This window comes from Podarcis vaucheri (genome assembly GCF_965113315.1).
Source record: "Podarcis vaucheri genome assembly, chromosome: 7".
NCBI lineage: Eukaryota > Metazoa > Chordata > Lepidosauria > Squamata > Lacertidae > Podarcis > Podarcis vaucheri.
Genome location: NC_138765.1, coordinates 5,419,097 through 5,432,407, shown reverse-complemented (window position 1 = coordinate 5,432,407; position 13,311 = coordinate 5,419,097). Strand labels below are relative to the sequence as shown.

Below are 13,311 nucleotides of genomic sequence, written 5' to 3'. Positions count from 1 at the left end.
GAAGGGAGAGGATCCTTGCTTGCAGGTTTCCCACAGGCTTCTGTTCAGGCTTCTGTGAGAAGAGGATACTGGACTAGGTCAGGGGGACATGAGATGAAGACACCTTTGCAATAATAGTTTTCCCAGTAGTGATGCATGGAAGTGAGAGCTGGACCATCAAGAAGGCTGATTGCCGAAGAATCAATGCTTTTGAATTCTGGTGCTGGAGGAGACTCTTGAGAGTCCCATGGACTGCAAGAAGATCCAACCTCTCCATTCTGAAGGAAATCAGCCCTGAGTGCTCACTGGAAGGACAGATCCTGAAGCTGAGGCTCCAGTACTTTGGCCACCTCATGAGAAGAGAAGACTCCCTGGAAAAGACCCTGATATTGGGAAAGATGGAGGGCACAAGGAGAAGGGTACGACAAAGGACGAGATGGTGGGACAGTGTTCTCGAAGCTACCAGCATGAGTTTGACCAAAGTGCGGGAGGCAGTGGAAGACAGGAGTGCCTGGCGTGCTCTGGTCCAGGGGGTCACGAAGAGTCGGACACGACTAAACAACTAAACAGCAACAACAAGTGCCAATTTATTCTGAAATAAGCAGTTTATTTTAAACTCCTTACAAAATAGGCAGTATCATAAAAACACAGATATCGATTGCTGTCTTTAGCCTTCGTTTGAATACTGGGAAAGGTGTGTGCATGGGCTGTGGCCAGGACCATCTGGTAAAAAAAGAGCGGTCACACCACCGGACAGACCAGGGGTTAGGAGGAGATAGATCTGGACCTCCTGCAAGATCTCTGGGTGATTTGCAGCAGATCAAAAAAGCTTCTGACTCTCAGCTGTTCATGACCAGGGACTGGACCTGGCTATCTTTTGACAGATGTACAGAGACTTTCTGGCACAGGATTCTTGTTTCAGGCCTTCTTGGCTTACTTGCACACAGCCCTTATTAGCTTTATGTTTCAGAGGTCTGAAATAAAATTAATCAACAAAGCAAAAAGGTCACAGCTTGCCTTGCCGTTCGTAATGCTCACATTCTGAAGTATCTGTAGTGACTTTGGAAGCCAGATTTGACCATCTCCAAACAGCTCAAATGTGACCCAGGTCAGCTGCCCTGGGCTCATCTCCACTCCCTCTGGCTCCATATCTATAAGGCCTGGGTCCAAGCAGTTTCCCCTTGCCCTGCGCTTTCTAGGCATGGGTCCAAGTGCTTTTGCCCCTGCCCCACCACTTTCCACGGGGAAAAACCAGCTCATTAGTGAGAATTTGGAGCAAGCGTCAGTCCAGAGAAAACCCAAATGATATTTGCTCCGATTCAGCTGTAAAGATCAGGTTTCCCTGGGGGAAAGTGGCCTTGCACGAACAAGTTTGGATGAGCACTTCCAGGGGCCAATACTTATTTTCATACCCTCCAACATTTCTACAGTGAAAATAGGGACATCCTATTCCGTTGTTACCCCGTCCATCTGACTGGGTTGACCCAGACACTTTGGGTGGTTTCCAACATACAGTCGTACCTTGTTTCTCCAACAGAATGCAACCGTTCGAAAACCAAGGCGCGGCTTCCAATTGGCTGTAGGAGCGTCCTGCAGCCAATCAGAAGCCATGCCGGACGTTCAGCTTCCAAAAATTGTTCGAAAACCAGGTTTCGGTCATTTGGGAGCTGATTTGTTCAGGACCCAAGGTGTTTGAGAGCCAAGGTACGACTGTATACAAAAACATAATAAAACATTAAACATTAAAAAAAAAACCTTCCCTATACAGGGCTGCCTTCAGGTATTTTCTAAAGGTTGCATAGTTACTTATCTCCTTGACTAGGGGGTCGCATAACTTCAGACCCTCCAACATTTCTCCATCAGTATGCCGATGATACCCAGTTCTACCTCTCCTTTAAATCAGAACCAGTGAAGGCAGTGAAGGTCCTGTGTGAGTGCCTGGAGGCGGTTGGAGGATGGATGGCGGCTAACAGATTGAGGTTGAATCCTGACAAGACAGAAGTACTGTTCTTGGGGGACAGGGGGCAGGCTGGTGTAGAGGACTCCCTGGTCCTGAATGGGGTAACTGTGCCCCTGAAGGACCAGGTGCACAGTCTGGCAGCCATTTTGGACTCACAGCTGTCCATGGAGACACAGGTCGATTCTGTATCTAGGGCAGCTGTCTCCCAGCTCCATCTGGTACGCAGGATGAGACCCTACCTGCCCGCAGACTGTCTCGCCAGAGGGGTGCATGCTCTAGTTATCTCCTGCTTGGACTACTGCAACGCGCTCTACGTGGGGCTACCTTTGAAGGTGACCCAGAAACTGCAACTAATCCAGAATGCGGCAGCTAGACTGGTGACTGGGAGCGGCCGCTGAGACCCCATAACACCAGTCTTGAAAGACCTACATTGGCTCCCAGTATGTTTCCGAGCACAATTCAAAGTGTTGGTGCTGACCTTGAAAGCCCTAAACGGCCTCGGTCCTGTATACCTGAAGGAGCGTCTCCACCCCCATCGTTCTGCCCGGACACTGAGGTCCAGCTCCGAGGGCCTTCTGGCGGTTCCGTCATTGCAAGAAGTGAGGTTACAGGGAACCAGACAGAGGGCCTTCTCGGTAGTGGCACCCACCCTGTGGAGCACCCTCCCTTCAGATGTGAAGGAAATAAGTAGCTATCCTATCTTCAAAAGACATCTGAAGGCAGCCCTGTTCAGGGAAGCTTTTAACATTTAACGCTGTATTGTTTTTAATACTTGATTGGGAACCGCCCAGAGTGGCTGGGGAAACTCAGCCAGATGGGTGGGGTATAAATAGTAAATTATTATTATTATTATTATTATTATTATTATTATTATTATTATTTGAAAATAGGAACTCCCTAAGGAAAAGCGGGACATTCCAGGATCAAGTCAGAAACTGGGACGGCTTCTGTGAACCTGGGACTGTCCCTGGAAAAAGGGAGCACTGGGAGGGTATGTGATTTTGCACTGTGAGTTGTCGCTCCTTGGAGGCTCCCTGCAAATGTCCAGTGGGCCTCTGCGAGTCTGGCTGGGCATTAAAAGGAGGCAGAACCAAGTCATCATCATCATCATCATTTATTACTTATACCCCGTCCATCTGGGTGGGTTTCCCCAGCCACTCTGGGCGGCTTCCAACAAAGTATTAAAATACAGTGGTCTGTTAAACATTAAATGCTTCCCTAAAGAGGGCTGCCTTTAGATGTCTTCTAAAAGTCTGGTAGTAGTTCTTCTCTTTGACATCTGCTGGGAGGGAGTTCCACAAGCCACCACCGAGAAGGCCCTCTGCCTGGTTCCCTGTAACTTGGCTTCTCGCAGCGAGGGAGCCACCAGAAGGCCCTTGGCACTGGACCTCAGTGTCCGGGCAGAAGATATGTTACGTTCTGGTCCTTAGTGAGTGGCAAAAAGCTCAGTGCCTCTCTACTTACCCTGAATAGAGTGAATTATCCACCCATCTCAATATTCCTTGCAGCCCAATCCAAAATGGCGTTGAACGCAGCGAGTTCTAGAGTTAGGAGAAGAAGCAAAGCGTTGGAGTCCTGAATGACCAGCCTCACGCCATGTCTACTGAGAGAGGGGGCTGCTAGTATGATGGCTGGGTGGGAGTGCCTGCTTCCAAGGGCACCTTAAAGACCAACTAAGTTAGTTCTTGGTATGAGCTTTCGTGTGCATGCACACTTTTTCAGATACACTGAAACAGAAGTTGCCAGATCCTTCTATATAGTGAGAAGGTGGGGAGGGGTATTACTCAGAAGGGTGGTGGGAATGGGAGATTGGCAGATAGCTGAGATGAGCCTGTTGACGACTCTTAACGACTGTAATAGGTCTTACAGGAAAAGGCAAGGGGTGAGAAGGTGAGAAATGGCTTAGTCATGTATAATGAGATAAGAATCCAATGTCTCTGTTCAGACCAGGTCTCTCGATGGTTTTAAGTTTGGTAATGAGTTGCAATTCAGCAGCTTCTCTTTCCAGTCTATTTCTGAAATTCCTTTGTAGTAAAACAGCTACTTTGAGATCTTGTATAGAATGTCCTGGGGGATTGAAGTGTTTCTCTTAAAACCATGGAGAGACCTGGTCTGAACAGAGACATTGGATTCTTATCTCATTATACATGACTAAGCCATTTCTCACCTTCTCACCCCTTGCCTTTTCCTGTAAGACCTATTACAGTCATCAAGAGTCGTCAACAGGCTCATCTCAGCTACCTGCCAATCTCCCATTCCCACCACCCTTCTGAGTAATACCCCTCCCCACCTTCTCACTATATAGAAGGATCTGGCAACTTCTGTTTCAGTGTATCTGAAGAAGTGTGCATGCACACGAAAGCTCATACCAAGAACTAACTTAGTTGGTCTTTAAGGTGCTACTGGAAGGAATTTTTTTATTTTGACTATGGCAGACCAACACGGCTACCTATCTGTAACTGCTTCCAAGGGGCTCACTCAATTTCCCTCCCAGCGGGGCCAGATCAGGAAGACAGCTGAGGGAAACCGTCCCTCCCCACAGTCGCCCCAAAGACAAGAGGGCCATTGTTGAGGTCCCACAGAGCTCTTTGCTGCTGTCTGTTTGGTTACTTAACGCGGTCTCTATAGGAGTATATTTCCTACCAACCTAGCAGTTCAAAAGCGCAGCTGCTGGGTGACCTTGGGCCAGTCACACTTCTCTGAAGTCTCTCAGCCTCACTCACCTCACACAGTGTTTGTTGTTGGGGAGGAAGGGAAAGGAGAATGTTAGCTGCTTTGATACTCCTTAGGGTAGTAATAAAGTGGGAAATCAAATCCAAACTCTTCACGTCAAAGTGCAAGCAGATAAATAGGTACCAATCTGGAGGGAAGGTAAACAGCGTTTCTGTGCGCTGCTCTGGTTCGCCAGAAGCAGCTTAGTCCTGCTGGCCACATGACCCGGAAGCTGTACGCCAGCTCCCTCGGCCAGTAAAGCGAGATGAGCGTTGCAACCCAAGAGTTGGTCACGACTGGACCTAATGGTCAGGGGTCCCGTTACCTTTTTTTAGGAGTATATTGTACAGTGGTACCTCGGGTTACATACGCTTCAGGTTACAGACACCACTAACCCATAAATAATACCTCGGGTTAAGAACTTTGCTTCAGGACCTCCGAAACAAATTAAGTACTTAACCCGAGGTACAAATGGGGTTTCAGAGTTTTCAATTTCATTGTTCTGTATGGGACAATGACAATAAAGATATCATATCATATCATATCATATCATATCATATCATATCGTACTTTCCTGGGGTTAGAACTGTAGGGAGATGGAACAATTTTCCTACTCTGGGACAAGAGGAGCCACAGGACAGCAGAAGCCTCAAAAACTGCACATCCTTATCACAGCCCTTGCCTCATTTCGCAGCTCTCGCAGGTGGCAAGGAGGAGTGACAGAAAGAGAAAAAGCAGGAAGGCAGGGGCCCAATCCTGCTCTGATCTGCAGTCAGTCTGCATCCGTCAACAGACGGCCCCAAGAGAGGTGGCAAAGTTGCAGCAGGGTCCCTTCCGCTTTTCAAGATTGGCTGTGAACGCCACATTTCCCTCACCTATCCCCTTTCTGTGCTGCAAGCATGGAGTGGCCTTCAAGTTCCCCCTTCAGGGTTGACGGTGGAGCCCCTCCCTCCCTCACCCCACCCATTAGGCCATGCTACCCGTTTTCAGCAGACCATTAAGACTTGGGAACGCTGCAGCTCCTCAGCACTCCAGGGATCTGTCAAAACAAGCAGCAGGGATTCCTTCATCGCACAGTCAGTCTTGCTTTCTGCCCAAGTCCTCTTTTCCGTTGAAACCCACAGGCATTTCCATCGGAAGAGCTTCCACTGAGGGGGGCAGCAGCCTGGGAAGGAGACACAAAGGGCCAGGAGAGGGTCTTGGCTGCAGCTCTTCCCAGCTACGCTCAGGGCACCTCAGAGACCCCCCAGCCAATGGGGTGAGATCCTATTTGTTCAGAGGCCACAAGCTCCAGAAGTTGGTCTGTGCTACGTCTGCAGGTTGGCAGGGCTCGTTTGGGAACAATTATGGACTCATCCGGGACGTGGGTGGCGCTGTGGGTTAAACCACAGAGTCTAGGACTTGCCGATCAGAAGGTCGGCGGTTCGAATCCCCGCGACGGGGTGAGCTCCCGTTGCTCGGTCCCTGCTCCTGCCAACCTAGCAGTTCGAAAGCACATCAATGTGCAAGTAGATAAATAGGTACCGCTCCGGCGGGAAGGTAAAGGACATTTCCGTGCGCTGCTCTGGTTTGCCAGAAGCGGATTAGTCATTCTGGCCACATGACCCGGAAGCTGTACGCCGGCTCCCTCAGCCAAGAAAGCGAGATGAGCGACGCCACCCCCGAGTCGGCCACGACTGGACCTAACGGTCAGGGGTCCCTTTACCTTTACCAGCAATATGGAAAGATTCTTTAGTTTGGCAAGCACTAGTAAAAGGAGGGGAATCTCCCATTGCAGTGGGGGCAGAACAGGGGAAACTCATTCTGGTGATTCACGAACCCAACCCAGCGCAGGTGGGGATTGCAGAAAGAATGTGGTTGGTCAAGGGAGCTGTGGGCTCAAAATGTTGAAAACCAGTGTTCCAGGGGGATACTGGTAAGTAAAACAAAGGAGTGGTGGCCATTAGGGAGAAATCAGCAGCTAACAAGAAATGAACAAATGGCAGTTTTGACAACAAAAATGAAGGCAGAGACGCAGCTCATCGCCCACAATTGCTAGAGCATCAGAGCATGAAGAGCGCTCAGCCGCCGTCGCACAGACAGCGCAGGAAGTGTGAGCACATGTCTTTTGCGTGCAGGTTCTGGTGGGCAAGAATCACCCCGTTACGGGAAAATTAATGAAATTGTCCTAAATATAGTGCGCCTAATGAGTGCATCATCCGCATGTCTGAAATAGTACATGGTGCAATGCATCAGCATATGCAATGCATATGCCATGCATATGTTAGGGTTTTTATCTATCTGAGCTGCTCCATCGAGCGGTACTGTTGTAATGTGTTTTGTATACATCATGTGAGTGTCTGGGTGAGAGTGAGACAGAAAGTCTGAGTACGGTTGGAAGTTAGTTTCACTTCTGTTTGTGATGCTGTTCTGTACTGGTGCTCAAAGAGCACAGACGTGCTGACGGAGTCTTTGTATTACAGAATGTAAATAAAGTAGTTTTAAAGCTACTGATTGAGTCTTTCTTCTGCAATGATATGCCAGAAGATGAGTGTGCTCCTCTCAGGAGAGAGGGGTTGCTTATCACCCGTCTCTCTGGACTGAGGGAGATTTTTATGTGTGATATTTTAATGTACCGTATTTTTCGCTCTATAAGACGCGCCAGACCACAAGACGCACCTAGTTTTTGGAGGAGGAAAACAAGGGAAAAAATATTCTGAATCTCAGAAGCCAGAACAGCAAGAGGGATCGCTGCGCAGTGAAAGCTGCAATCCCTCTTGCTGTTCTGGCTTCTGGGATAGCTGCGCAGCCTGCATTCGCTCTATAAGATGCACACACATTTCCCCTTGCTTTTTAGGAGGGAAAAAGTGAGTCTTATAGAGAAAAAAATACGGTATTTTTCATTTTTGTTGGAAGCCGCCCAGAGTGGCTGAGGAAACTCAGCCAGACGGGTGGGGTACAAATAATAGAATTACTATTATTATTATTATTATTATTATTATTATTATTATTATCATCACCCGGTTTCCCGAAAATAAGACCCAGCCAGATGGGTGGGGTACAAATAATCAATTTTTTATTATTATTATTATTATTATTATTATTATTATTATTATTATTACCCAGTTTCCCAGAAAATAAGACAGTGTCTTATATTAATTTTTGCTCCCAAAAATGCACTACCGTTTCCCCGAAAGTAAGACATCCCCCGAAAATAAGACCTACTTCCAGTTTTGCCTCTCGCTGTAATATAAGGCCTCCCCCGAAAATATGACCTCCCTGGAATATAAGGCCCCTGAAGCTACCCTAAGGCATAGAGCATCTTTGGGAGCAAAAATTAATATGAGACACTGCCTTATTTTTGGAGAAACAGGTAGGTCTTATTTTCAGGGGATGTCTTATTTTTCCATGAAGAAGAATACGGTACACATTCATTGTCTAATTGTGAGTCAGCCAGACTCCGTCAGGGCAGAGCAGGCGGCAGTTTGTCCTGGTGGTGGCGCGGACTCTCTGATTTAAAGATGTTCGGGGCGAGGCTTTATTATCAGGGAGGTCTTATATAACAGCGAGAGGCAAAACTGGAAGTAGTTCTTATTTTTGGTGGATGTCTTACTTTAGGGGAAACAGGGTATTGTTTACAGCCAGGGAACCAGTTATGAGGAACGGCTAAGGGAGCTGGGCATGTTTAGCCTGGAGAAGAGGAGGTTAAGGGGTGATATGATAGCCATGTTCAAATATATAAAAGGATGTCACATAGAGGAGGGAGAAAGGTTGTTTTCTGCTGCTCCAGAGAAGCGGACATGGAGCAATGGATCCAAACTACAAGAAAGAAGATTCCACCTCAACATTAGGAAGAACTTCCTGACAGTAAGAGCTGTTGGACAGTGGAATTTGCTGCCAAGGATTGTGGTGGAGTCTCCTCCTTTGGAGGTCTTTAAGCAGAGGCTTGACAACCATATGTCAGGAGTGCTCTGATGGTGTTTCCTGCTTGGCAGGGGGTTGGACTCGATGGCCCTTGTGGTCTCTTCCAACTCTAGGATTCTAGGATTCTATGATTCTAGGACCACCGGAGAGACGTCCCGATGACTTGGGAAGTTGGCGGCCTTCCTGGGCGTGTTTCCAATGTGTTTCCAACCTCTCAGAGAGCCAGTGTGGTGTAGTGGTTAAGAGCGGTAGTCACGTAATCTGGGTAACCGGGTTCGCGTCTCCGCTCCTCCACATGCAGCTGCTGGGTGACCTTGGGCCAGTCACACTTCTTTGAAGTCTCTCAGCCCCACTCACCTCACAGAGTGTGTGTTGTGGGGGAGGAAGGGAAAGGAGAATGTTAGCCACTTTGAGACTCCTGAAGGGGAGTGAAAGGCGGGATATCAAATCCAAACTCTTCTTCTTCTTCTTCTCAGAATCCTAGAAGGGGCCTTGAGAGTCATCCAGTCCAGCCCCCCTGCAAGGCCACATTGGCTTCTCAAGCCCCATAAGAGGAAACTCTTGCTGAATTCCCCATCTCAAACTGGCCAGTAGAGGCAATGAGGAGGTAACCGAGAAAGTTAGGAAAAAGTTTCTGAGGGTAATGGCCGTTCGACAGTGGAACAGACTCCCTTGGGAAGTGGCGGACTCTCCTTCCTCGGAGGTTTCTAAAGAGATGGTGGACACTCATGGATTCTTTAGCTGCGATTCTTGCATCGCAGGGGGTTGGACCAGATTATCACTGGGGGATCCCTTCCAACACTACAACTCCATTGTAATAAAAAATTAAAGGTCTTATATATATAATAAATGTTCATAAATGTACCAAGCAAACTTGTACATATATATATATATATATATATATATATATATATATATATATATATATTTGCTTTCGTAGATTTTCACGGGTACAGGAATGCAGGTTTTGGTGTCTTCGGGTGTCTTCCCGTGTAAGAGTCGGGGTGTCTGTGCGACGTTTGAAGATGACGAGTGAGACCTCGTCGAAACGTCGCACAGACACCCCGACTCTTACACGGGAAGACACCCGAAGACACCAAAACCTGCATATATATATATATATATATATATATATATAAATGACATATCTGAATCAGCACAGGAAAACAGCCCTGAAAACCATTTTGATGCCCAAACTGACCAAATGTTTTCTCTGTCAGGTCAAAGGAAAATGGAAAAGCCTCCCCATTGTCTTTTCCTTCAGAAATCCTGTCTTAAGGGTATGTCTGTCTGTGTTTGAATAGGGTGAGCTTGTGACCTGGCTCAGGAACTAAGTATTTATCATTACAAAAGACTGGCCAGGCTCCCCAGGGTATCCAATCAAGTGAGCATTAACAGGTAACCTGCCAGACAGGAGGTAAACAATGCACTCAGATTTCTGTTGTAGACCGCCTTTTCTGTGATGTAGGTATGATGTGTCTGCGGGGTGGTCTTGGGTTACACCCCTTCTGTGATGTATGTATGATGTATGGAGGGGTGGTCTTGAGCTCCAGGGCAGGGAATTTAAAATGTCTATATGCGGGTGGGCACACCTTGGTTTGGGGTTCCTCCTCCTTTCCTGCTTGTGAGGGGAGCACCCTGTTGCAACAGATCAATAAAGACCAGGCTTACTAGCTGCTTTGCTTCAAAATATTCTCTGGTTGGCCTCTGTTATTTTCTCCAACCGATGGAGAACCTGCAAAGGACTCTACAAGGGCTCTTGTGTCCCCCATAAGGAAGCATAGCTGTCAACTTACAGATTTGAAAATAAGGGACCATCAGCCTCAAAAATAAGGGATCAGCAGCCAAAATAAGGAATTTCAGTCAACCAGCAGCCCAACGAAGCCTCAAGCGGTGGTTCCCACAGTGCAGCAACCCGGCAAAGGGGATGCAGCAAGGAAAACCACCATCACCTCTCCGCTGGGAAGCGCTGAGCAAAGGCGAGTCCCCAGGCAACGCGGCTGATTTGATTGGCACAAGGCATGCAAGCTCCACCCCCAGTCATTCTGAGACTTCTTATTGGGTGAGCAACTCAGCCAAGCAACCCAGTTGGAGCCTCCCTCCTCCCTGGCCGGCAGGGAGGGAGGGAGAGGAGCTGCTTCCTTTGAAACCCGGGAAATTGACATCATCAATCCAGGACAGCAGCGGGAAACGGCGCTGAGATAAGGGAGTTTCCCACCAAATAAGGGACGGTTGACAGCTATGTAAGGGAGTAAGGGCAGATTTTTGTCTATTACACCATGATGCCCGGCGGCAGCGATCAGCAAGGGTGGAAAAAGGGGCAAATTGGACGTACCAATCTGCTGGCAAGATCTGGCGTGCGTCAGATTGGTCTCCATCTCCCGGTTCTTCTCTTCCAGTCTGCCCTGGTCCTGACGCAGGAGGGTCAGGTTGCTCTCTGCTTGCCTCAGCTGTTCCCCGGCGCGTTCGAGTCCCGTCTCGGCTTCTCGTAGCATCTCCCGGGCTTGAGCCAGGCTCTCTTCCTCGGTTCTGATCCTCTGGGCCAGGGCGCTGCTGTTTGCAGCGTGGGCTTGGGAAGCCTCGCTGAGCTGCCGGGAGACCTGCCAGTCTGCAAAGCACAGGGGAGGGAGTTGACCGGGGGCCACAATGCGGTTCTCTTGGGGGCTCTGGGCTGGGCTGCAGGCAGCAGGGAAGAGGCTGGATTACTGCAATGTGCTCCCTGTGGGGCTTCCCTTGTGTTTGGTCTGGAAGCTGCGGTCATTGCAAAACGCCGCACCACAACTGCTAACGGGTGTGAGGCCCCGTCGGCTTAGGAAGTTTTAATCTGATTCTTTGGTTGATTCTAAAGAATCGTGGCAAGAAAAATTGACGGACTATGCAGAACTGGCAAAACTGACATATAAGCTACGGGACAAGGATAACTGTGACTTTTAAGGATGAATGGGAACCCTTTACAAAGTATCTGAAGACCCAACAAAGCGAATTGGACTCCTTGGAAGGTTTTGAATAGACATTCACAAACTTTTTATTGATAATAATCAGCTAAATAGTTTGAGGATCTATACAACTTTGTAACATGCAGAAAACAGCAGTCTCAGAGAAACCAAAGACAGGAACTGAGGGAAGTCGGGGGTGGGTTTTGTGGGGGGAAGGGAGGGGAAATGGGGGGGGGACAAGGATGATATGTTTTTGGATAGTATGTCTTGTTTTAATTTTGAATAAAAAAACTTTAAAAAGAGGAAGTTATAATCTGTTTCAAGTATTTTAACTGTTTGTATGTTTCAAAGTATGGCTTTGAATTTTTTCTTGTTTTTGGGTTGTTTTTTTAAAAAACCAATACAGCAGTATATAAATTTTATGAAATAAAATAATAAAGAAATCCCCACTTGAAGGCCATGAAGTCTACTAGGGTTGACGTTGGGCCAGTCACTGCCTCTCAGGTTGAAAGTTTTAAATCACTGCTGTTAATTTATCCTAAGTGGTAACTGGATTGTGTCAATTTTTCTAAACCCCTTTGAGGTTGGGGGGCAGAGGGGGAGTGTTTTACAGTTGAGCGATGCATACGTTTTATAAAATAAAAATAAATAAAGACACAAAACCAGAGCTGTTCTGGCTCCGTTTTGAAGAAATCCTCAGTTAGGCTATGTGAACTTGCAGTTTCCCACCTCCTCCCATTACCCTGGAGGGGAAACTGCTGGAGGCTGGGCTGCCTCTGAATAGAACTTAGCTGGTGTATTTAGGTCCTGCCTGCAGGCTTCGTCCCACCATGTCTATCTGATGGACCACTGTGCAAACAAGATGCTGGACTTAGATGGACCACTGGCTTGACCCAGCAACCAGGCTCTTCCTATGGAGGCATCCTATTAAGATAGCAGAACCTCCATGCCCAGGCACAGTCTACCTCTGAATACCAGATAATGGGGCACAATAGTTGGAGAAGACATTTGCACTCAGGACCTGCTCTGGGGCCTCCCTTGTGAGGAGAAACAGAACTTACAGGGTTAACAGTTCTGTGTGACGTCTCACATTCTGAGGCGTGGTTATGTTCACATATGGGAATCTGTCTGTGTGTGAGTTTCTGTAAGGGTTGGGAGTTACTCGTGTGTAAACCTTCCCGTTTGGAAGCTTGGCTGCATAGGTTAAACCGTCTTGACTGCACAGCCCATCTCAGCGTGGCTGTCTCAGTCGCTAGCAGAATCTGTCTGTGGGCGTTTCTTAAACCTTTGCCAGCATAAAAGCTGCTTGACACCCAATCATCTCCGCCTCTCATTGCGCGGAAGTCTCCTGCGCAGGGAGGGCGTGGGTAGTGGAGGACCAGTGCTCTCTCCTCACTGACTTCCAAGGAAGAATCCCAGAGCCCTTCCACCTCCTCTGCCATTTGCTCTCCTGGATCCTTGGTGTTACGCTGATTTCCTTCCCCCTCTATCAAGCTGCGTCTCCCCCTTGTGCCGGTACCTTCCCCTGCAGAATCGGAGAGCCTCTCCTTCTCCTGTTGCTCTGATGTCAGTTCCCTGACAGTTTCCTTTCGTTTTTGGCTGAGAGAAGAAAGGGTGTCTGCTCTCTCGCCGGGCTGATTTATGAAGTTTTCTTTCACATTAAAGACTGTTGGAGATTAGCAAGAAGCCTGCATTCAGTCCGATTTATTATCCACACACAAGGCAACACTTCCTGCCGCTGTGCAAAGAACTCTGCTGTGCTGAGAGCTGCAAAGAGCTAAAGTTTTCTATCGGCACGATCGTCCAAAGGCACAGAGGAAG

At 48.0% G+C, this 13,311-nt stretch overlaps 1 protein-coding gene across 1 annotated transcript in view; it reads right to left on the bottom strand.

Annotated features, from left to right (window-relative positions):
* Positions 1 to 565: 565 nt before the first annotated feature.
* LOC309537572 (uncharacterized protein) overlaps positions 566 to 13,311 on the bottom strand; it is a 14,217-nt gene continuing 1,471 nt past the window's right edge. Inside the window, exons 3-7 of the mRNA XM_082232469.1 lie at positions 12,512 to 12,527; positions 10,890 to 11,251; positions 5,647 to 5,816; positions 3,404 to 3,480; positions 566 to 953 (exon numbers count right to left, since the gene is read on the bottom strand). Of these exons, the coding sequence (XP_082088595.1) occupies positions 827 to 953; positions 3,404 to 3,480; positions 5,647 to 5,816; positions 10,890 to 11,251; positions 12,512 to 12,527 (752 nt within the window). The 3' untranslated portion in view covers positions 566 to 826. The remainder of the gene's footprint in view (positions 954 to 3,403; positions 3,481 to 5,646; positions 5,817 to 10,889; positions 11,252 to 12,511; positions 12,528 to 13,311) is intronic.